Below are 23,484 nucleotides of genomic sequence, written 5' to 3'. Positions count from 1 at the left end.
TTAAATTACGCGCCTCTTCTTATTATTTCAAAAATGGCTATAGGAGGATGAAGGTTTTCATCCATCGCAATCATCTCTATAAGCCAAATTGAAGGAACGGTTGACAGTTGAAGTCAATCCTAGTTGACATTGTTTACAATCCGCCCCGAGAATGAGTAATACAACGCCGTACATAGGCAGTAAAATCAGCCTAATTTCAAAAGCAGAAATTAGATACGAAGGAATCCTCTATGGCATCGACGCAAACGAGTCTACAGTCACGTTGGCTAAAGGTAATACACGTACAGTCATTTAATACAAGGTTGGGTTTATGTGAGTGTTTTAGTGACATCTTTTGGGACTGAGGACAGAAACGCCCCTAAGCGAATACCAGCGGGCAATGAAGTTTATGAGTATATTATATTTCGTGGTAGTGATATTAAGGATCTCCACGTTAAGCCAATACCGCCTAAAGATGTGGTAGTTGATGATCCTGCCATAGTATCTGTGAGTGATCATGTGTGTGTGCACTTTAATTGAGATAGGTAATTTTGTTGTGATGGTTTTGGTTAAATACATTGATGTTAAATTGTGGAAGATTTGTGTATATTAATCTCTTTAAATTGCTGTAATATTGTGTAATTGCGTATTGACACTTTAACTTAATCTTCCTCATGTTGATAGTACGCAGGCTAGTATCAGATAAGAATAACACTAATGCAGAATTAAATTTCTTGAGTCATTCAAAAAATTGTATAGAATCACTTGTGCATAAAAATGAAGTCATTCTTTAAATTACTGTGTTAATCGGGAAGAAAAAGCAGTTTTTTACACCATATGTATGTATTTCTGTTATGGGGGGGAGAGGGGGGGGGATTTAGGATAGAGGGGGCTACTGATATATACATATATATTTCAACTTCACCTTCCTCATGTAATTCCTAGTAGCCTGCAGACATTACATGTCCCGAGTATTTGGAAATTATATTTCAGAAAGCTCAGTTTATATGCATGTACGTAAATGTGAAGCCTCCGCTGATGAGAAAACAGCCCTCCTACTTGTGGACTGATTCTTATTATCAGAAGTGCAGTGTGCATGTAGCCTTCATTCTGTATGTGGAATCTTTGCTTGAGATATTTGTTAGTGTGATTGTGTACATGCAGGGGAGACCAGAACTAATTTTTGCTTTTTTAGATTTTTACTATAATTGTGTGTATGAGTTTTGAGAATTGCTGTGAACCGACTTATTTGTGAATAAAGTATGGTAGCCAAAATTTGAAGCTGTGCATTACAAAGTAAAATAGCTATGTTAGCTAACAGGTTCAATAATTTGTAATGTTATCTTGTCCTCCTTGTAGCAGTCAGGTCCAGGGGCTGATGTCATTCCAACGCCAAACATGCCACCACCACCCCCTAGTTCGTTCCAAGCTATGCCACTTGTCCCACCACCCGACTACAACCAAATATCACAAGGACAACCACCACTTGTAATGCCTCCACTCCCTCCCACAGTTACTACCAGTGATGGTGTTAGAGTGGAACAGCTGCCTATTAGTGTGGCGGCTGTTACTTCAACTCCTACAAATGTTACTATTAATACAACATCTGGTAATAGTGAAACTACTGCTGCTAGTACCACTGTGACCACAACAACGACGACAAGTACGAAGACACCAGATGGTATGTTGTTTCTGCTAATGTTGTATAGTATAAAGCTGTGGGAAAGACCTTTCATGGATTTGTGGCTGTTGCCTTCAACTACAAATTATTTTCTACAAAGTTTGTACCATATATTTAAACTGTAGCCTTGTAAGTGTTTATCTTGTAACTGTGAAACTTTTCCCTTGTTGAACATTTTGTATTCAAAGCTTTTGTGTTCACAGATGGCACAGTAGCAGCAGCAGCAGCAGCAAAATCTAATAAGGGGCACAAAGGACACCCGCAGGTTAAACCAAATTCTCAATCTGGTAGCCAAACTAGGACCAGTAGCCAGCCAGCAGATGGATCAAGGAGCAACAAGACAAGACGTAATGATAACTCTACCAGTGACAGACGACACAACTACCCATCACAATATTACTCACGTAGTGGAGGGGGTGGTTATGATGATGGGTATTATTACTATGATGATAATTACTATGGTAACCAGAGATACTCAGCACAACAAGGTGTGTGCTATGTGCTGTGGTATAAATTTGTGGTAGTTACATTCATTGTTTAATGCATGATCAATAGGCTGGGGATATAGAGGGTCGAGGGGATCAAGAGGGGGACGTTACCAGACAGGAGGTCGTCAACAATCAAGCAGTAGAGGTGGCAGTAGTCAAGCTAAGTCAACGTCAGCAAATGCATCAAAGAAACCAATCAAATTTGATGGTGACTTTGATTTTGAGAGCTCTAATGCAAAGTTTAAGAAGGATCAAATGGAAGAGGAGTTTAAACAAATGAAACTTGTTGATGGAAGAAAGGAGTCTGACTCAGGTATGTCTATATTGTGTTTTTCCAAGGTTTTTAGAATAGTTCCAGTGTACACAGATGTGGTCTTGAGTGGACTATCAGTTGTAAATTACTGTGCACGCTATCAAATCTAAATTTGACGGATGTATTTTCAACTGTCATTCAATCCCCCACAGAGTATATAGCATAGAGTGAGCCATGATTGAGTATATGTTCTGAAAACCAGATGTCATGCACTAACTCATCTGGGATTATCCAACTATGCCTTAATTACTATGTTGTTATTTTAGCTAATACTGTATAGCCTAAATATTTCGAGGGGAAAATTTTTCGAGATTGAACAGTGTTGCCTAATTAAAAATTTTTGTGGATATGCAAACACTCCCAAAATTTATTAGACTTATGGAGATCTAAATATTTGTTTTCACTGGTACCCCAAAACCACGAAGTCAGTGAAAATTTCCCCCTCAGAATGTTTAGGCTATACAGTAGGTTTTTGGTTTAGCAATAATTTTTAATACAAATAATTATTTATTATGTATTTTGGATCATGTACGCGCGCACGCGTGCGCACACACACACACACACACACGCTTTTATGAAAACAATATTAGGTGTGGACACACCTGGTTTAGAAATTGCTTACTGCAGCAATATCATTGAAATTTACACCTTAGAAAATTTACATGTATTGTTGGCAAATTTTGGCTGACTAATTAATCACTTTGATGATCAAAGTGGCATTGTTGCTCAATTTGAAACAATTAGCTGTAACAGGTAAACATATACTGTACATTGTAAAAGATTTTTTTGTCTACAAATAAAGGGCAGCATTCATTATAGGCTGGCGTTACGATCAGCATTAGTCACATAATAGTTCTCCACTCTTGTTAACCACATGTTGAAATGCTAAAGTGTGTAGCAAACGACTGTTGTTTCAGTGGTTAATTCAATCTTAGGCCACTGAATAAACTTTCTGTTGTTTTAAGGTAATGGTGTTAGGTATGCCTGTCTAAACAAGACTTTTGATTGTTATGTGAAAATGTATACACTTGTGTAAATGCTTTTAAAGCCATTGTCAAACATGTTACTACAGATGTACAGAATCAAGAAGATGAAGATGTCATAATTGATGAGGTGGAAGAAGGGGAGGTAGTCGAATCAACAACCACTGACCCTGGGATATTCTATGATTCATCTAAATCATTTTTTGATAATATTTCATGTGAAGCTAACAAAACTTCCTCAGACAGGTGGGTATGACTGAGCAAAATGTTTTTTTTGTTAACTACAAATTGTAATTCAGTGTTTTGTATAGTCATGTATGCTTAATTTACTTGATTTTCATCTGTATTTATAGAAGACCTACTCGTAATGAGGAGAGAACTCTCAATTCTGAAACATTTGGGTTCAGTAATCCAAGAGGTCCAAGGAGTCGTGGTCGAAGTCGGAATTATGGCAGTTATCAAAATCAGGGTAGTTATTATTATCAAGGTAGAGGTCGTGGAGGTTACAGACGTGGCGGTCAATACTATAATGCCAGTAGGCCTAGTAACCCTCGTGGCCGAAGCCGATCAACACAGGTACGAGTGCTCTATTAGAGTATTTGAGTGTGTGTAAATGTTTTATTCGTGTTTTGACTTGTGATTATTGAAATTCTTACCTTCACAGGATCAATCATAACAGCAGCTTCATAGTCTCATTGTTGCTCTGGAAAACTTGTTACTTCTTGATTACCATAAGATCACATTTAATTCAATACTTCTTCTCTTTAACGCAATATACTGAAAAGTTCATTACAATGTCTATTATATTATAGTGTATTGTGTCTATACTATTGTCATTTGTTACATGATAAATTGAAAGTGACCTTGATTACCATGGATGTATACTGTACAGCCTAAGTATTTCAAGGGGGAAACTTATTTGTTGATTTCAACAGTGAAATTTTTGTCTTCAAATTATTTCCCCTTGACATGTTTAGGCTATACAGTAGGTAGGGAGGTGAGAAACAGCTGATTCTCTGTATCACAAACACATGGTGCTTGCATTGCGCACACCTCAAATGTGACTGCTCTATTAGAGTATTTAAAATTTGGCGTAAATTTTATTTACAAGCGCCTAAAATAGTTACAGTGAGGCGCTAGTGTATATCGAGGTCAGTGGTAAAACGTATTAATACTAGCTCAGTTTCCCCTTCGAAGGACTCATCCATAATTGATAGACAGTGAGTGTTCTATTTAATGCACGTCATAATATTGCACGTATTTCTTACTCTAATAGAACGCTCATTTTGTCATCAAATTCTCAATGTTACGTAAACAATAACATATTGGGTATAGTACAAGACTCGTGCAGTATAGCCAGGAAAGTTTGAGGTTCTCATCCACGGGAATTGCATGTGGGGGGGGAAGTAATTTTTCATTGAAATCACACTGTACAGTAACAGCAAGCTATTTGTTATTAGTAAACTTTTATAGACCCTTTTCAGGTGAGCTGCTGCCATAGCAACATCCGCCATCTTGGAGTACAACCCTGGTAGCGTTGCTTTCTATAAGAGTAAAACAATACCCAGGAAGTAGAACTTCTTCTGTATTCCACAACTAAGGTTGACCTGGTTAGACGTATGCTTTCCCCCACGCTATTAGGGTTTCAAAAACGGATTGTACTCCAAAATGGCAGTTGTTGCTATGGCAGTAGCTCACCTGAAAAGGGTCTATATACCATTAGATAAAGCCTTCTATAAGCTAACAGACTACTCGCCTTTGTTGAGTATCAAGTGACAGAGGTACACTGGGGAACAAGGTAATACAAGTCGTTAAACAGCGTTAACTTGAAGGTGGCCATAGCAACATTGGATCCAGGTTAAACACTGCGTAGGCAAGGTGTCAGTCAGGTATGCAAATTTTAATATGCCTATTTGATACCAGTTTTGGAAAGAACAATTTTGCCAATTTTTGAAAGCACTAGATTGGCTAAGTTTGGAAATTGTAATCAGAAAACCTGCCAATTTAGGAAAATATTTTTGCCAGGTTTGGAAACATATAAAGCAAATGTGGCATCCTCAAAGCTTACTTTGCTTTTATAGCATAGCATGGTAGATTTAATTGTGGGTATCAATTTCCAGTTTTGGATTTAGTTTATATAAATGGGTTAGGAATCTATTGTTGTGGTGTGCTAGTAGGTTTAGCAAAATTCGCTGGTAGAATTAGGACATTCCCTAGTAGAATTAGGACATTTGCTAATAATAGAATTAGGACATTCACTGTTAGAATTAGGACATTTGCTAGTAGAATTAGGACATTCACTAGTAGAATTAGGACATTCGCTAGTAGAATTAGGACATTCGCTAGTAGAATTAGGACATTCGCAAGAAAAATTAGGACATTTGCTTCTAATGGTTGGCACCAATTCTGGCTATAATCTAGAACTTGCCAATTATGGAAATCACTTGATTCCATAAATTGCCACTTTTAGGCATATTAAAAGTTGCTAATGTTGGCTCCGAAACATACCTCTGTCAGTATACAAATTTATGTCAGTTATGCACCTTTACCTGTTAGATTTGTACAGGAGCAGAGCACCTTTATCTAGTTATTTTATCTGTGTAAAAGTAGTCTCTACTCCTTGTTTATTATATTTTAAATTCCAATCCCGTACTAATCTTAACACAACACTTATTCTGTGTAACACTGCTTGTCCCCCATCATTCAGTGAATCATCCACTACTTGTTCAGTGTGTTATTTTGTAGGTACTGTATGGATGTTTACAAGGAACTTTTGAAATAATGGAAGTCGATTGGGGAAGAACAATTGCGCAGTGGGAGTTAGCAAGAGGTGACTAGTTCATGTATTTTGTAGGTAATATAGTTTACAACTGTATGTTGTAATCTCATCACTGGAGCCATATGTATGTATGGAACCAAAGAAGTGATTTTATTAATGAGATTGCAACATACACCTTTCATAGGCATAGCAAGATGGGGGGCTCTAGAATCTTGGTTTGGTAAGGCACAGTGTTGAAGAGCAAAAAGAAGAAAAAAGGTCAACACCTCCTAAGAATGGCTGCCCCTTCCTTGCAATTCACAATCTGAAAATTGCAAAGGGGGCTCCAGCCCCGCTTGCCCATCTCCCCGAGTTGCTACGCCTATGAACCTTTGTTGTGTTTGGGACCTACATACATATTGAGGTGGTCTTAAAATACAAATTTGGGACCTACTTGACATGGTCACCTTAGTGAGGTGACCACTAAAGTTTTATTGTATGCAGGTATCCCACCAAGTGTAGAACGTGTACACAAAGAACTGGCAATAATTTATGGCCTCACTTGTATGGCTGTGAAGAAACGAAATGGTGCCTTTATGGAAGCTTGTGAAAACTCTATCCACCAGTTTCTTAACAGAAGTGAGGGAGACACTCACAGTACCTCGTTTAATCAACTCTGTGTGTAGTTGATGTAGTTTTATGTAGTGGGTCAGATAATTCTCTGAACAACAGTGCACTAAGCAGGCTACACTGTCTCTGTGTAAAGCAGCTGCCTCAAGTAAAAGGTAAATTTCTACTATTAAAGATAAAACTACCGTCAATGTTTAATATAACTAATGGTTCACCACAGAACTGTTATCACTGACCATGTTATGGAGACTGATTGTTGTCTTCATAATACTAGCACTCTCTACTGGATATGAAAATGGTTTGTTGGAATGATCGACATAATTCTTTATACTAAATATGTACTAAACTTGTAGATACACTGGCCATGGTTGATTTGTTGAATGAATCTAGTGCTAGTACAGGTATGTAGTTGTGTGGTTATTTTATCACACAACAGAATTGTGTGTTGTTATATAACAGAGCCGTGTGTAAGGAAAACTGCGTTGATTGTTTGCTGTATGCTTCATCCTGATCATTGTGAGTCTTCTATGACAGACAGCAACATGTCTGAAACTGTTTTGTATAACAGAGGTACAGTATTCTTTATTGTGATATTGATACGGTATAACTTTTGGTGATGTGTATTTGCAGGTTGTAAACTATTTTCTAATTCAGAATGGGATGTTGCTATAGCAACTGTTCAGACGTGTGTACATTCATCTGATATTCTTGTTGTGTCAGCTGTGAATGTTTTGATTGGATGTTGTCATGCTAAACAGGTACAGTATGTGTGTGTGCGTGCTTGTGTGTGTGTGTGTGCTTGTGTGTGTGTGCTTGTGTGTGCGTGTGTGTGTGTATGTGTGCATCATATACATGATACAATTACCAGTGGGGGCTGCCCACTGAAACCTCAGAGTACTGTATTGCCTTGAATTACGGCCGGTCTTGTATAAACGCCTGGTCCTGTTTAGTCACCAGGGGTATTCAGCATCATAACAAAAATAAATGCCGGGTCTCAAATAAACATCTAGTGCAGTCATTATTTTTAACAATTCCGGGCGGTGTTATAAACGGTGAAGTGAAGAACGTTTTATAGAGTTCCTTGTAAGCTTGAATCTGTGAAATATGCTGAGGGAAACATCAAGGAGAGTCCAGGAGAGTACAACACCAAAGTATGAAGTTGACTCGTGAATGCTGATCAGGTATATAAATGCCGGTCTCGTATAGTCGCCGGTATCGTATAGTCGCCGGTCTCGTATAGTCGCCGGTCTCGTATAGTCGCCGGTCTCGTATAGTCGCCGGTCTCGTATAGTCGCCGGTCTCGTATAGTCGCCGGTCTCGTATAGTTGCCGGTCTCGTATAGTCGCCGGTCTCGTTTAGTAGCCAGGGTAAAAAGTTGCGTGAAAGAAATAAACGCCTGGGCCATAATTCGAGACAATACAGTATACAAGTCTTGTTCATTGGCCAGTTATGGTTGTTATTTTATAGTAACAGGGCTGGTGTAAGCACTACGATGGTGGCTGTAGAGTTTGCTGGTCAATAGTCATCAATATACTCTAATTGAACAGTTATCATGTTGTTGATTACAGTTGAAATACCTTGAGCATGAAGTGCTTCATTTTTTCTCTGAAAATCCTACCAAATGTAATGTCTCCCGTCATTTGCACTGTATCCTAATCTGCAATATGGCTTCCACTGGCCCTATCAAATAGTACAGTAGCATAAGTCGCCAATTATTGGCAGGCACCAATTATCTAAATTATAGAAGCTACAGGGTATATGGAGGCTACCCAGTACCACAATGGGCTGTTATACCCTCTAAAACATTTATTATAATCATTTTCATTCAGTGATTATAGTTGTTAAAGCACTATACAAGCTATGCTGGTTAACCATGGAATTGCGTAAAAATAATTTTATATTGGAAACTAGTATGCTTTTGCGTCTAACCTTGAACAGCTGGCCTCATCTTCGTAAAACTTCCATGAATCCAAGGACTACATATCCCATAAAAATTGTACAAAGAACAAACAGGGCCTCATGGAGTTACACACAAAATCACACCTTGTGCTGATAATCACAAAAGTACAGTTGCCGATAATAAGTATCCCATGCCAATAATTGGTGCATGATAGGCATTTCAATTTTCAAGATGCTCACTTGTATGTGAGATAATAAAATTTGGTATGCTAAGCGACGAAGGACTGCTCTGTTAAGTGGTTCAAACTGGAAGTTCATACGTCATTGAAATAAGGATTTACAATTGCGTGGTGAAATGGTGCCGATAATTGGTGACTTATGCAAGTACTGATTATGTAGAGATTGCCCAAAAATGATGCATGTTGCCTAAAATGCTGCCTTTAAAAATTATCTATCTTACACAACAAAAATCACCATTACAGAATATTAGTCCATCTAACATCAAATACAGCATTAAACACTTAGGTAGCCAGAAATAGAATTTTTTTTGCAAAAAAAATTGGCATAAACTTGGAATATTGGTATGGCTGCTTGCCTGGCCTGCCTGACCACTGTCTGACCACCGTCTGACCACCGTCTGACCATCATCATAAGGCCGGGGGCTAAACTAAGCAGTGCACTGCCACCATTTTACGCCACAATAACAAACTTACCACTAGCATGTGCCTTTTGGGGTTCCAACGAGTGTGTACCTTTGCGCTTTGTCTTTCCTTTATCTTCAATCAGGCTGGTCATTGTCTTCTTCAAGCGATGAAACCACATTGAGGCATAATATTCTGCCTTAACAGTTTCCTTGAGCAGCATATTTATGCACCACAAAATTATTTAAAGTGCTTAAGCTACTGTAAAAGGTACTGGACACCCAGTAGATACTTGTAGTTTTACGACAGGTTCGAGACCACGCCCATTAATGATCTTGTCTATTTACTTGTACCCAATGACCTTATCCCTTTATTGGTCTAGCACAGTGAAAATAAAGAATACTGACCACACCCTTTGTTAGGCATGAAGATACTCTAATACAACAGTCACTCTGGTAGAACAGTCACTCTGGTAGAACAGTCACTCTGGTAGAACAGTCACTCTATGTATACTGTATGCTATAACAAAAACTAAACAAACTAGTATTTTTAACTTTAAAATGAATTAGGGATCCAAGTGATTAAATGAAGTGGGAAAATCCCTACTTTGGCATTGAAGAAAATAATAGCTACTGTATATCATGCCAATGTACGAATTTTCCCATTGAGCTACAGTTTATGCTGTAATACCATCATTCATCTCTTGTTTCACTATTTTTTGTCGCTTGGATCCCTACTTCATTTAATAATCCTATGTAAATTAACAGCTAGCTACATGTTCACATATTCTTAACTAGGGAAGACTACAGATGGCATTGTGCTACATGCAAAAGGCCATGAAGTGTGATATCCGGATAATAGTATATGCTCTCCACAATCTAATTCAAGTGTTTAAGGCTTCATCCAACAATGATGGAGAAATGGAAGCATCTAAATTACTATATCAAGTAAGTACATAAGTACATTGCACGCATGTTCGTGTGTATTGTTGGTAGCAATTGCTCAGGCCCAAGAGTAGTTGACTATACTGTACCAGATGTGTTGAATACTACTGTATGTAATAACCAGAAATTATGGCAAAGGAAAACTTTAGCAAATATAGTGAATTCAGGTCAAGCTAGAGAAACCACTCACCATTTGTCTTGAGAAGGAGTTCTTCTTGTTTTCTGACACAATGTTATCTGTTTTGTTAACATGAATAATGTCTGCATTTAATGATATGAACATGCAAGCTACCACTTTCTACTGTCATTAAATATCACCTTATGCCAAGTATTGTAATTCAATGGCATGCACTGTACTGGCTGACTAGTGAAGAATTGTTTTAACTGTTGCCCGGACTCTGGTCAAACAACTGTATTTTTGACTTGTGCAATTTATGAACAAAATACTCTAATAGAGCAGTCACTTGTTAGGTATTGGAGCAGTCAGGGATCACTGTTAACTGTAGTGGCAATAGCTATATGCCACTCTATGAACTATGATGTCCTGACCAGCACCATGTATAATATATGTAGTACTTTAACAAGTGTTTATGTCACTCTAGGCACTTTATAATAAAGAAGACACAACAGACAGTGTAAAGTATCAATGGAGTGCTTATTGGTTAATGGACAGAACTTCAACAAGATCATCTCTGCAAGTTTCCAGTCTGGCCATTCCATCTCCTGATATCCTCAATGACTTAGTTGTACAAGCTTATCACTATGCTTGTAGAGCTCATTATTTAAGAAGGTAACTGATGAGAATGCTTGTTACAAATTATTATCAGAATGCTATACAGTTTCTGAGTTGGCTTTGTGCTTTTGTGTGCAAAGGGCTTACTGTTGTCTCTGAATTACATGTGAGCTGTATTGAAACCAGAACCTTGGGGTCTTTATGTTAAGTCTCTATCCTATAAGAAATGTGGCTAGTTGTCAATCTGTTTACCTTTGGATTCCATTTCCATATGCTGTGTGATGTTTACATAGATATTATGTGGCAAGTTTTCCAGCATATAAATTTTTGATAGGTAAGTGTGGGAATCGAGTATTATACTGACTTTAGGATCAATACTCTAATAGAGCAGTCAAAATTTTAGTAGAACACTCATTTTAATTATACCACTCAAACAAAACAGTCAAGTAGAGTAGGAAAGTGAAACACCCAAAGAATGGAGACTATAACATGATGTAGATAAACAAATTATCATGATGCTGACATTGTTGACCACGTACAGGTTTGATGTTGCTGTTGAAATGCTTCATACTCTTGTTGACAATACCACATTACCTATTGACTCTGACTATTTACCGTCACCTAGTCAACTTGTAGTTGAATTATGTCACAGCCTAGTATGTGCCGGGTTGTACCATGATGCCATACAAAGATGTGATAAGTTGATACAACTATTAACACAGTATACATTACACTGCAAAGACAGCAAACTCCATAATATCACAAATGATGATATTCTCCGTGTGATAATGCATGCTAAGTTGCTACTATACAAAGGAGAAGCGTTGTGGCATTTAGGCAAACCCCATGAAGCAGTAATTCAGTATCGCAGGTAAGATGTACATATGCTGTGTACAGACTTCATGTATCACTTACAGAGGATTACAGACACTCACAGTCATCGAAAGGTGTAACAGTTATGGTAAACAGTGTGATCAATTAGCTACTCAGTTTTTTAATAATCTGTCGCTTGTTTTGATTGGGTTGGGTAAGGATGCTGAAGCATTGCCTCTTCTTATTGAAGCCATTGAAAGAGACCCAGGTATGTACACTGTTTTATTGTGTGTAAAACTACATTCTTTTCAACTGTTTGCATTGGCTATAGGAGTGGGGTAATGTACCTTTAAATAGAGAACAAGTACAGTTAATTGTTAGTCATCCAAATATCTTTGTTCCTAACTTAGATGAAAGTATTCAAATAAGTGAATTTGGATAACTTGAGCCCATCAGTTCACATGTATATGGAGAGTTCTGTTCGGTTACATACTATAACAAAACATACTGTACTTTGCATGGGAGGGTCAAAGTACCATCACATACTGTATTAGCTACATAACTGTAAATGTATTGTCATACAGTACAGTTATACAAAAAATGTTATGAAAACAACCTTACTCTGACAGCATGTGCGTGACATTGTAAATTGCTAAAACTATTACCAGTTGGTTCTATGACTAGAAACAGATTACATGGACACTTACTGATAGTCTAATCGAAGCAGTTCAGGCACATGATATGAATGCTCCGAGCAAGAAGACCAGAAGTACAATATGACACTTACAGCATTGCCTATGCTTGTGTGCTAAAATTGAGGTGTCTCAAGGCAAATACAACACTCGGCTTCACCTTTGCCTCTTGCCATACCCCCGCGTGCTATATTTTCCATACACACATGCATTAACTAACTATCATAGAATAGCAACGAAATACTCTTACTGAATGGTCTACTCACTTTTGGCATAAGATGTTTGGTACCAAGAGGAAGCATATATTTTAGGTTTAGCTGAAATCAATGGAGTATTGAGCAAGAATACAAATAGCATGTAAACACTTTACTAAGTTACGGGTTACAAAGAAACTGGATGATAGAGTGCTATATAACGAAGGTGTACATGTATGTAGGTTACAGAACAGATATTGGAGCTTTTAAAAGCTTTATTTGGAATATTGTATATGTATCTTAGTAAAACTGCTGCTATTAATCATAATTTAGAGAACACTGGGTGTGTCTATAATCATACACTGTTACTATGGAAAATGGGTTATGTGAGCAAAGCAATCAATGGATGGGCGTTATATAGAAAACTACCAATTACTTCACATGAACAATGCCAACAAATGATTGATAAACTAAAGAAGAGGTACTGTATTCATTTGACTATATTATGTTCTTATTTTCCTACTTACAGCCACTATAAGGATCATAAACAAGAACATTTAGAAGAAATAACTGTTCTGATGGATTTGACTGTAATGTCACATACATTGAAACGCAGTGTAGTAAATAGCTAGCCTGCAGCTTTATGCAACTCACCATATTTTTGCTGACACCTTGATATTAACATAAATACAATTCAGCAGCTAAGCCTCACTGTCCAAATAAAATTTTTATAGGACAAAATATTTGGTGACTGTATAGCTATACTGTTACGTCATGATTAAATTTTATCAAAATTATAGCAAATTAAAACTCAGCATTAGTCTAACATGAGACATTTTCACAGCTGATTCACAATGTGAATTTTCGTTTTCAAGTTCAAAGTTGGTTTGGGCATTCTTGCCATCCTGCAGTAACACAAAGTGCACATTTTCATGATGCATGTATAGTCATTGTAACTGAATGGGTGCAGTGTGCTATGTTTTGCATGCTAGACTCTTTTTGTGCTATAGTACTTACCATTTTCAGTTTGTGCTATAGTGCTTTCAGTACAGGTGCCATGTGTGGATGGACAAAGAAAATTTGGATTCCAGGTCTTGGCACCATAGAACAAATGATCATGCTTATCAAATCAATAGAATGTTAAAGTGGCATTCACAATATTGTTGTCATAATCATTGCAGTCATCCTGACTGGTGTTGTCACGATCTGGTGTGAATGAGCTAATACACTTCTGCACAGAGTATAGGGACAAGTTCATCTAGCATAGCTTTTAATTAATCTGTGCATTTGTGAATCTAAACTTATTTTTAGCTATGCGTACACACATGCCTTGAGGTAATATAGCTACAGTTGTGTATAGCCTCAGGAAACAATTGGATTCTGGAGACAACGCTTGACCCTCTACTAGCTACCAGTGATTACTTCTTGTCTCTGGGGGAATGGTGGTAGTATGGTATCTGCATTACAATGAGGGAAATGAGTACATTCTAGTAGCATAGTACACCTGTTACTACTTTTTCAAGTAAACCATTGTCATCTCCATCTAACCAAAAGGTAGAATGGAATTGTATGGATTCTGATGGTTCATGATTGATGTTAGAAGGATGTTTGCATTCTGATCAAGGCCATAACTTCTAGATCTGAGATGAAACGCCTTTAAGGTTTTCCCTCTTGCTCACCTCAAGAATTACTCTGCATAGACATAGTGAAAAAAAATTCTCCTTCCCAGTCCCAGTGCATACAGAGGATAGTAAGGAGCATTTTCAGCATTGCTGTTTGCATATAATTACAGGGGCAGATCCAGGAGCTGGCAAGGGGAGGGGCACAAAAAGTTTAGATTCACACCATTAAAAAGAGGAATCCACACTGAGCAGGTACAGTAATAGCTACTCGGCACAATCTTTTGTAGTTGATGTATACGCATAGCAGCAAATAATCATCTCTCAGGAGTGTTTCACTGTTGAATTGAGCTGAGGCTATTGCAAAAGGTTGTGAAGTCTTACAAAAGCAATGAATGGCTTAGACTTGCAACATAAACTGTGTAGTAAAGAGAGGTAGTGTGCCTGCATTTTAAGTTTAAAAGCATTTATTTCTTGAGTAATACACTGATATTGCCCTAACTGGCATATCAAAGTGATAGCTATAATCCTTCCTCAAAGGAAAGGCAGGGGGGAATTTGCCCCAAATGCCCCATCCTGGATCCGCCATTGTAATTATAGATAATGTAAAAGTCTAGCACCAGTTTTGAATATTTGTAAGGTTGGTTGCGGCACTGGTTTGGATATACGCAGCAATGACCCATTTACTGAAATCAACTACATACCATTTTAATGAAAGTTAACTAGACTACTACAGTTGGCAGGGTCACTAATATATCTACAGTTTGGTCCACTCTTCACTTCTCTTCCACAAGTTTTCAGCTGCCTTCTCATCCAATGCATGTTTACTGGGAGCTTTTACTTTGCAGTCAGAGAAATATTCACCTTCAAAACATAACACATCAATCATAGATACAATAACAATGTGCACTACCTGATATTTCCTTGACGTCTTCTGACACTGCAACATGGATGGTAGTCTGTGCCCCCTCCTTGGCAGTTTTAAAAGCCAACCACCCAAACAAATACTTGATAATCTATAGGTATGAGTTACTTATCTAAAGATGACTGACAATATGGTAATATATAATATTGTTGAACTATAAGGAATTTACAATGATAGTTGCTGGGTGGTACACTGGGATACCATGCATGACATTGTCATCAAACTGGCATTAAATTCTGTGTTGATGGTTTGGTAGTGACCACAAGTCCTGCCTAACAGGTAGCTGCATGGTTTCAGGTTACGGTGTAATGCCAGTCAATTGTGTATATATATAGCAGTTAGGCCTCTTCAACTAAACCTTTGTGGTGTAATATCTCTATTTGCAAGGTGAACATGTGTGAATGTTACACTGAAAATATAGGGTCAGTTATGGACGGCCCAAGAAACAAAAGATTTAATTGAAGTGGCCGTAGTAAAATGCATTTAGCCATGAATAACTTTTACTTGTGGTATATATCCAACTTTGGATAGTAAACTTTACCTTAAGTTCATCACAAAGTAAGGAATACTCTATATTTCACCATACAGCTGCTTACTGGGTAAGTGGTACAGCAATCATAGCTTAGCTACCGTATGACTTGCAAAATCACTCTTCAGCTAGCAAAAATTAATATTTTTATTTTAACGACCTACCGACCCTGTACTTGATTAAGTTTTACCCAAATTCACTGTTATTATCACAAACAAACTACCAGCTTGATTAAAAATATGTACTAATTGCATAATTGATTACCAGGAGACCGTGAAATACTGGGAGCAAAAATGCGATACTGTCCAGTGCTATTCCCTAAGCCATTCATAGCTATTACTGGGTAAATTCATCTTTATAAAGTGTATCACTGTATTGGCAGAGGACTTGTAGGCTGTAATTTATACTGGAATACAAAATAGGTAGCAGTACACTCACCCTCGTCCTAGGCTTCACCTCAAACTCAGGTGATAACTACAATATTGCCCTCATACTGGGATATAACTATCTAAACCAAAACAGCCAAGCTGTGAAAAAGGGTGCAGCCCTGAGAAAAAAGCCAGGGTGAAGAAAGATGTGAATACACATTTTTCACCTTGACTTTTCACAGGGCTGCATCCCTTTTCACAGTTTGGCTGTTTTGGTTTAGATAGCACTTCTATTTGCAAATGCATACACCAAAGTTGGCCAGAATTCCAGCTGTGAAGCTTCCTTTTTACTTGTCTTTACTACAGGAAGAAGATAAACAATTTGTTATGTGCATTTGGCTGCAGGGTGACTTGTAACGTAGCTGAACTCTTTACAGGGTGTAATGTTTGTGGCTGAACTCTATAGGGTGACTTGTAACGTAGCTGAACTCTTTACAGGGTGAAATGTTTGTGGCTGAACTCTATAGGGTGACTTGTTTGAAGCTGAACTCACTACATGGTGACTTGTTTGTAACTGATCTCTCAATGAGGTGAATTGCAACATATAGTTGAACTCTGGTGACTTTCCTCTTTAGGTTGACTTGTTGTGTAGCTAAACCCTCAACAGTCTACAGGGTGACTCATTAAAAAGTAGAAAAAACAAATTAAGAATCCTCTGAAACTTTGGTTGCCTATATCTCAACCATTTCCTTCAAATTTGGTATGTGGGCATCTCTACAGCAAAAGTGGATTAAAGGATCTTGGAGCTACATATGTGTGAAAATTGCAATATACCCAGTGTGGCGTGCCAGCTTCTTGGGCCACAAGACATACTACTCTTTGTCTTGATAACTTAACAACTTATTTGTATAGTAATTTCTTACCAAAAACTTAACCTAGATATTTCAACCAATACTACTGAAATACATGTATAAAAGATCAAAGTGGCCAAGAAATGGCTGCAGTGGATTTCACATACCCTGCCATTAACTTTTTTTTGTACCTACATTTGTTCTTATATCTACAGGTACAGTGATGATCATGGAAGATAGAAGTCACAATAGGTCGTATTGCAGAGTTTTAAAAATTGATTATTTTGTAATACTCTAATGAGTGCACATTTTTGGGGGACTTCTAGTAGAACACACATCTAGAACAATTTTCCTTCATGAAATTACAAACTCTTACTATTGAGTAGATTTGAACAAGAATGTTTTCATTTATAAGGTAGAAATAAAGTTGATTTGATCAGCTGACAATAATGGTTCTGAATCAGTGGTTAAGGTTAGGTGTGAAAGTTCCTGATTCCAACCCTGGACAAGTTTTCGACATTATCCGTCCACCATTTTAAAACTCACAGTAACTGTTCTATTAGAGTGTTTTGACTCAGCAATTTTATGCAAGGTTGATCTCTTCTTTGTAACTCTATAGCAGTTACTGAGATTTCTTTTAAACCACAAAAGGTTTGAGTATGATAGCTAATTAACCTATGCACGCACTGATTTTCACTACATTCCCGCAAGTAGTTTACCTTGTAGGCGTGACAAAATTCAGTATTTTTTAATGCAAATAATCTTGCGGCCAAGAAAGCCAGTGTGTCACCTTGTGGGTACATTGACAGTAAGAAAAAAAAGTGATTTTCATGCATGCCTATAGCTCCTTCTTCAAATAGAATGATTTTATACTGCAAATGCCCTTCATACCAAGATTGCTTACTGCATTTGTCAACTCTCAAAGTTTAGCTTGGTTTCTTTGTTTTTCTGCATTTGTGAGGCTTAAATTTATTTCTTTTTTCACACACTTTACAAAATGCAAATGCGCAGCACGGTTGCCTTGAAATTTGGTACAGTTTACGGACATATTAAAGTGAATTAAGGTACAAAGTTTGGTGAAAGTCTGATAAACATTCATAGAGCTGTGGATGACTATTTGACATTATTGTGTGTCTCAATTTTATTTTTATAAACTATGATTTCATCATGAATCAGGTAGTGGCACAACCTAAAATATGATAAAAGGTATTTAGTTACACACGCAAAGTTAATGGTAGTGCAAGTGGTAGTCATATGTAATCTGCAAAATACTTAGTTCTGATACAGGGGCAGATCCAGGAGCTGGCAAGGGGAGGGGCACAAACAGGCTAAGTTGGTAGGTGGTTGGGGAGAGCAGATTCTCTTGTTAGTTGTTGCATTTTGAAGCAGCAAATAATTACCTCTTAGTAGTGTCTCACTGTTGATTTAGGCCATTTTGGCCTTTGCAGATGGTTGTGAATTCTTAAAAGCTGTTTGAAAGGCTCTGAATGTCTTAAATAACATCAACATGATAATTATTTTAGAGGCACTTAGTACACACGAAGGTGCTGGTTGACAATTTCATAGCTAGTTTGACTTTGGTTTCAGGTGAATTTGTAAAATTAATGCTACTAATAAAATACCGTATTTCTATAATATAAGCTGCGAGAAATTTTCACGAGTTAAAAATTTTTCACCTATGTACTCAAGTGACGAAAAATTTTTAACAATGAATTGCATAACTTTATTAATTCTATACGGCCTTTTCGAATACAGGAGAAGCAGAATGTCAAGCAGCGAAACTGAATTGTGGCATCTCCGTTCCATGGAGGCTGCACCCAGATTCAGAAGTTGTCCATCACAAGTCAAGCAATGGACTGGAGTGGAATTGCTGTAACTAGAAGCTCATTCCATGCAACTTGCATACTTGTGCATATATACTTCATTTAGACCACACCAAGTCAAACCTTAGTTTCTGCTCACCTGCCTGCATGGAAACCTGGAGCCCCAGTTTATGAGTACTATTATTAATATTACAGGCGCTTAAGTGCACGTGACCAGTAAAAATGAAGAACACTGATTTTTTAATACACTGCAAAAGATCAAGATACTCTAATAGAGCAGTCACACTATTAGAACAGTCAGATATATGCTGCACTTCTAAAATGTTTCTGACTAGTTTTATTATAGCAGTGCTTCTGTTACCAGTATAACTTCAGTGCAGTAATGCACCTATCAATGTCAAGCCCCACCCCCGGGTCCCCATACACCTACTGGGGATTTGACATCTACACTTGCCACCTCTGGGGCTTTTGACGGTGGTAGTTTGCTGAACCAAAAATAATAGGTAAATCAAATCCCCTATAGAAACCTCTCTTGAGGTGGGGACATAGTGGGGTTTTGACAAGCTTCTTAGCCCCAGTACTGGGAATTCGACACTAGACTTTGTCAAATCCCCTGTATTCCCCCACCCTACCAGGGGTGGGGAATGGGGAATAACATTGATAGGTGTATAAGTAGCATTAATCACTAGCCTAATAGCATCAGATAGGCCATAGCTTTAACTTTCCTAACAATTCAAATGTGGTCTCAGTCTAGCAACTCTTCTATAGTGGATCTCAACTTTGACTTTCTTATTAGTAACATTCAGTGAGCTCAGGCTTCAACTTTTCCATGACTAAATAAGTGCATGTTTGGTCCTAGATTGGCAAGTGGTTAAAATATCAACTTTCCCACTTGATCACTAAAAAACACTAGCCTGATGACTCAAGACTTTGATAGTTATTCTATTCCTGAATAGAAGGCTGGAAACACATAGTGGGTTAAGACTTCACATTTGAATAAAGAGTTTCTGATGTGTAAATAGCATGAGACATTTCACTTGGAAAGCAAAAATAGCTACATGCATGAGCAGACCTTTCCGATAGCGCTTAGCTATACATTGTTGTACTCAGTTGTTTTATAAATTAGCCATCAACAATATTACTTCCTGCTGCATTTTTGCAGAAATATAATTTCTTATGCTGTAAGAATGTTGGTTAAGCTTGGCTTATAAAATTTGCTAAATTGAGCAAATAATAATGCTATAGCTACAGTGTGTCATCTATCACAGTATTTACTGGGGGTCTATAGTCCTGAAGTCTTAATCATCCGCCCGCCCACATCCCTTTGTTAGCTATAGCTAGGGACCAGAAACTAAGGTATGACTTGGAGTGGCCTTAATGTGTCCTGTAGTAGTTGTCTATCACGGGATCAGATGGCATCATTAAGCCAGGCAAACTTGATTACTTGTTTCTCATCCACAAAAATTCGGATTTCCATGTGGGAAAGAGGTCATTTTTCATTGTTCATTGTTAAAGAAAATACCCCAAATCAAGCTGTCTGTTACTATAAAGGTTAGCTAAAGCCTTTTAAGAACTAGTGCTGTAAAATGATAGCTAGCCTTCTTAGCACCAAAATACGTGTGGACGTGACTGATAACAGCAACAATGAAATCAGAGGTGGTGGGGTAAGAAGGGTTGCGGGCACCGGGGGATGAGAAACAATTAATCAAGTTTGCCTGGCCTTACCAATGTGCAGAGAAATAGACAAAGTGGACGGCTCCCTCTCTCCTAGGATGAGGGAGGCCTTTGTTTTTAAAAGACTGCAGCAACCTCGATCCAGGTGGCCAGAAAGCAGTTAACCGAATTTGTTCAACTTCTCGAATATTATGTTGGTAAAAATTTTTCCCATACATAATTTGTGTCAGATGCTAGCTTCGACAAAATATTTTTAACGGTTTATAAATATAGAAATATGGTACGCATATTTTCATGAGTTTTATAAACTGATCTTGGCATATAGTGTTTACTAGAAGTATGCCTGGCTGGCTCCTCCACAAAATCACTGAGTGTGTGTGCGTGTGTGTGTGTGTGTGTGTGTGTGTGTGTGTGTGTGTGGGGGGGGGGGGGGGGGGGGATTTGCCCCATCCTGGATCCACCATTGTGATAATCAGTAAGGTATGTATAGCATACTATGAGAAGTATATTGCCAATCTAATTACTGGTACACTTCAAAAACTTAGCACAAATTTTAAGCTGACCATACCAGCAAAATCATTGAGTGACGTTGGAGCTCAGTATCCACCCCACCAGGATGAAGAGAGTTAGTGGTCACATTGGTCTCCTCCAGCCTCTTAGCTAGTTCCTTAGTAAATAACACATTAGCTAATTTGCTCCTGTTGTAAGCACCAAATGGACTGTACTTCTCCTCAGAGTTGATAGTGTCCAGATCTATTGGACCACACATTGTGTGCGCTAATGAGGAGACATTCACAATTCTTCCTTCAGGGGCTTGTTTGATCTTGTCCAGTAGGAGGTTAGTGAGTAAGAAGTGGCCAAGATGATTCACACCAAACTGTGTCTCAAACCCATCTTCAGTCTTCATGTATGGGCACAACATTACAGCAGCATTGTTAATCAGGATGTCCACACGTGACTCCTCTACTAATACTTCTTTGGCAAATTTTCTGATCGATGTGAATGATGATAAGTCAAGCTGACGGAAATGAACATCGTTGTTTCCACTCTCCCTTCGTACGTCCACTTCAGCCTTCTTTCCCTTCTCCTGGCTCCTGCACGCAAGAATCACCCTCGCATTCCTCTTGGCCAGGTCAATAGCAGTTTCCTTTCCTATACCAGTGTTAGCTCCTGTAATGATGACCGTTTTTCCGTCCAGTTTAGCTTTAGAATGACACATTCCGCCCGCTGCCCATTTACGGATCATCCATAACACCAGGACCACTCCAACTATTCCAAGCACCAACGGCCACATTCTGGAGGGAACCAGCAAATTCCTCTACGAAAAAGCACTAGAAACAACGAACTGAAAAGTGATCAACACACTGCCGAGTTTTAAGTGGAGTTCACTAAAGCATAGCGACTAAAGACGGTTGTAGCGCACGTCGTCCCAGATCTGTGCTCTTTTAAATTAGCGCAAGCCACTGAGCACGAGACCTACGGATAAAGATCAGTGGAAAAAATGGATCGAGGCCAAGAAGCAAGCAATTTTACTTTAACTCTTCCTATGGAGTTGCTTGTTGCTATTGCATCATGGTTAACGATACGTGACAGGGTGAAGTTACGATGTGTTTCACGCAGGCTGCGAAGTGCTGGTGAAGCACCCTCCCTATGGCGTGAATTTGTTTGGGACTATTATGACCTTCGTGAAGAATTGTACGTGAGCAAAATATTGAAGGTATACGGGGAGCATATTAGAAGGCTAGCCTTTCCCGGGTACTTGTCACCGCAGCTAGAGCTGTTGAAATACTGCAGTAATGTGAAACATCTCAGCCTACCAGTGGTACTGACAGTGAATCCTGATCAACTAGGAGAGGTTGTACGGTGTATGGAGCAACTGCTCACATTAGACATTTACTGGGACACTGATGCACACGTTAAGCCATTGCTTTTGGTGGGATCAAAACTGAGAGAACTGACATTGTATGTAAGCAAAAATTGTGGCTCTGAATCATTTGTTGATTCTGTGAATGACTGGGTGTGTATGGGGTTTAAACCACCAAAGCTAAATATTGTCTTCACTGCAACAAACTACCTTGCACAGATGAATCATGAGTCAGTAGAGAATTGGCAACAATGGAACTCTAAGGTACCAGTTGGTAAAGCTGCTTACTTGAAGGTTTATACTGGTTTAAAAATACCCCTAAAGCTTTTCCCAGTTCAACCAATATTTCAGCTATATTTTGGTCAAACAGCTGTAATTCCTCTTGTACATGCTAAGCAGTGTGGTATATCAGGATTGTCGTTGAATTATTTGCAGTTAACTGATTGTAGCAGTGGTAGTAAGACATTGTACAAAGCAACAGGCTCTGCACTATTATGTCCATCAAATAATAGTATTACCAATCTTCATTTTCTGACCCATTTTGAGATTTATACGTGCAGCTCTTTTCTTCCTGCTGATCTAGAGCAACTAGCTATGGTGTGTCCTAATCTTCAGCGACTTAAACTGTCTACTTGTCGTCAGGTTTTGGAGAGCTTACAAGGGCTACGTGCCATTGCTAATCACTGTCAAGACTTACAAGGACTAAGTATAATGGGTATATCAGTTACACAGCTGGAAAGTCAAATTCAATTGTGGGAAATATTAAGTACCTTGAAACTAACTCATCTCACTGCAGATTTTTGTATTCTAAGTCCATATGTTTCAGGTGTTGAATATGAAGGAATGATGATTTCTCTGTATAAGAAATGTTCAAGCCTGTTAGCTTTAGAGTCTCTCTGTATGGTATATGGCTGTAGAAGATGTTTAAGCTCAGTAAATAAAGACTGGCTAATTCTGCGTCATTTTCCGTCACTCAAATATTGCAATCTGTTCAATTGCTATTCTCGCTCAACAGCAATTCATAGCATGATCACTAACTTTAAAAAGCTCACATGCCTAAGGATCCACAATTCTGCGTTTAGT

The 23,484-nt window shown here is 38.2% G+C and overlaps 3 protein-coding genes across 5 annotated transcripts; 2 read left to right on the top strand and 1 right to left on the bottom strand.

Annotated features, from left to right (window-relative positions):
• The first annotated feature begins 1 nt into the window (after position 1).
• Positions 2-4,306, top strand: LOC136264660 (protein LSM14 homolog B-like). 2 transcript variants are annotated; one of them, XM_066059440.1, is made up of 8 exons: positions 2-272; positions 326-486; positions 1,342-1,660; positions 1,864-2,148; positions 2,216-2,461; positions 3,534-3,690; positions 3,798-4,020; positions 4,109-4,306. In XM_066059440.1, exons 1-8 carry the CDS (start codon positions 152-154, stop codon positions 4,118-4,120), a joined length of 1,524 nt encoding a protein of 507 aa, XP_065915512.1. In that variant the 5' UTR covers positions 2-151; the 3' UTR covers positions 4,121-4,306. The 2 variants fall into 2 exon arrangements, with proteins under 2 accessions (XP_065915512.1, XP_065915511.1); XM_066059439.1 differs by having other exon boundaries at positions 1,339-1,660.
• Positions 4,307-4,517: 211 nt separating this feature from the next.
• On the top strand, positions 4,518-13,416 carry LOC136264657 (uncharacterized). 2 transcript variants are annotated; one of them, XM_066059435.1, is made up of 14 exons: positions 4,518-4,664; positions 6,190-6,274; positions 6,707-6,841; positions 6,889-6,987; positions 7,053-7,130; positions 7,186-7,233; positions 7,292-7,402; positions 7,463-7,590; positions 10,170-10,319; positions 10,919-11,106; positions 11,591-11,920; positions 11,967-12,130; positions 13,082-13,229; positions 13,278-13,416. In XM_066059435.1, exons 2-14 carry the CDS (start codon positions 6,226-6,228, stop codon positions 13,378-13,380), a joined length of 1,731 nt encoding a protein of 576 aa, XP_065915507.1. In that variant the 5' UTR covers positions 4,518-4,664; positions 6,190-6,225; the 3' UTR covers positions 13,381-13,416. The 2 variants fall into 2 exon arrangements, with proteins under 2 accessions (XP_065915507.1, XP_065915508.1); XM_066059436.1 differs by lacking the exon at positions 13,082-13,229.
• A 1,643-nt stretch (positions 13,417-15,059) lies between these two features.
• LOC136264662 (retinol dehydrogenase 12-like) lies at positions 15,060-22,010 on the bottom strand. Its single transcript, XM_066059442.1, has 3 exons — positions 21,106-22,010; positions 15,281-15,383; positions 15,060-15,231 (listed from the first exon to the last, which is right to left on the bottom strand). The coding sequence occupies exons 1-3, from the start codon at positions 21,829-21,831 to the stop codon at positions 15,125-15,127; spliced, it is 936 nt and encodes a 311-aa protein (XP_065915514.1). The 5' UTR covers positions 21,832-22,010; the 3' UTR covers positions 15,060-15,124.
• Between the last annotated feature and the right edge of the window lie 1,474 nt (positions 22,011-23,484).

The sequence above is a fragment of the Dysidea avara genome, chromosome 8 (genome assembly GCF_963678975.1).
Source record: "Dysidea avara chromosome 8, odDysAvar1.4, whole genome shotgun sequence".
Lineage (NCBI taxonomy): Eukaryota > Metazoa > Porifera > Demospongiae > Dictyoceratida > Dysideidae > Dysidea > Dysidea avara.
This window is presented reverse-complemented; position numbering and strand designations above follow the sequence as displayed.

Bases quoted from the DNA above. Each gene is read 5' to 3' on its own strand.
- LOC136264662 (XM_066059442.1), bottom strand. From the start codon at position 21,831: ATGTGGCCGTTGGTGCTTGGAATAGTTGGAGTGGTCCTGGTGTTATGG. The intron at 15,384-21,105 runs GTATGGTCAGCT...TCATACCTATAG, and splicing joins GTCACTCAATGATTTTGCTG to ATTATCAAGTATTTGTTTGG. The intron at 15,232-15,280 runs GTAGTGCACATT...TATGTTTTGAAG, and splicing joins AGACGTCAAGGAAATATCAG to GTGAATATTTCTCTGACTGC.
- LOC136264657 (XM_066059435.1), top strand. From the start codon at position 6,226: ATGGAAGTCGATTGGGGAAGAACAATTGCGCAGTGGGAGTTAGCAAGA. The intron at 6,842-6,888 runs GTGAGGGAGACA...CTCTGTGTGTAG, and splicing joins CCACCAGTTTCTTAACAGAA to TTGATGTAGTTTTATGTAGT. The intron at 10,320-10,918 runs GTAAGTACATAA...ATGTCACTCTAG, and splicing joins CATCTAAATTACTATATCAA to GCACTTTATAATAAAGAAGA.
- LOC136264660 (XM_066059439.1), top strand. From the start codon at position 152: ATGAGTAATACAACGCCGTACATAGGCAGTAAAATCAGCCTAATTTCA. The intron at 1,661-1,863 runs GTATGTTGTTTC...TTGTGTTCACAG, and splicing joins AAGTACGAAGACACCAGATG to ATGGCACAGTAGCAGCAGCA. The intron at 2,462-3,533 runs GTATGTCTATAT...ATGTTACTACAG, and splicing joins AAGAAAGGAGTCTGACTCAG to ATGTACAGAATCAAGAAGAT.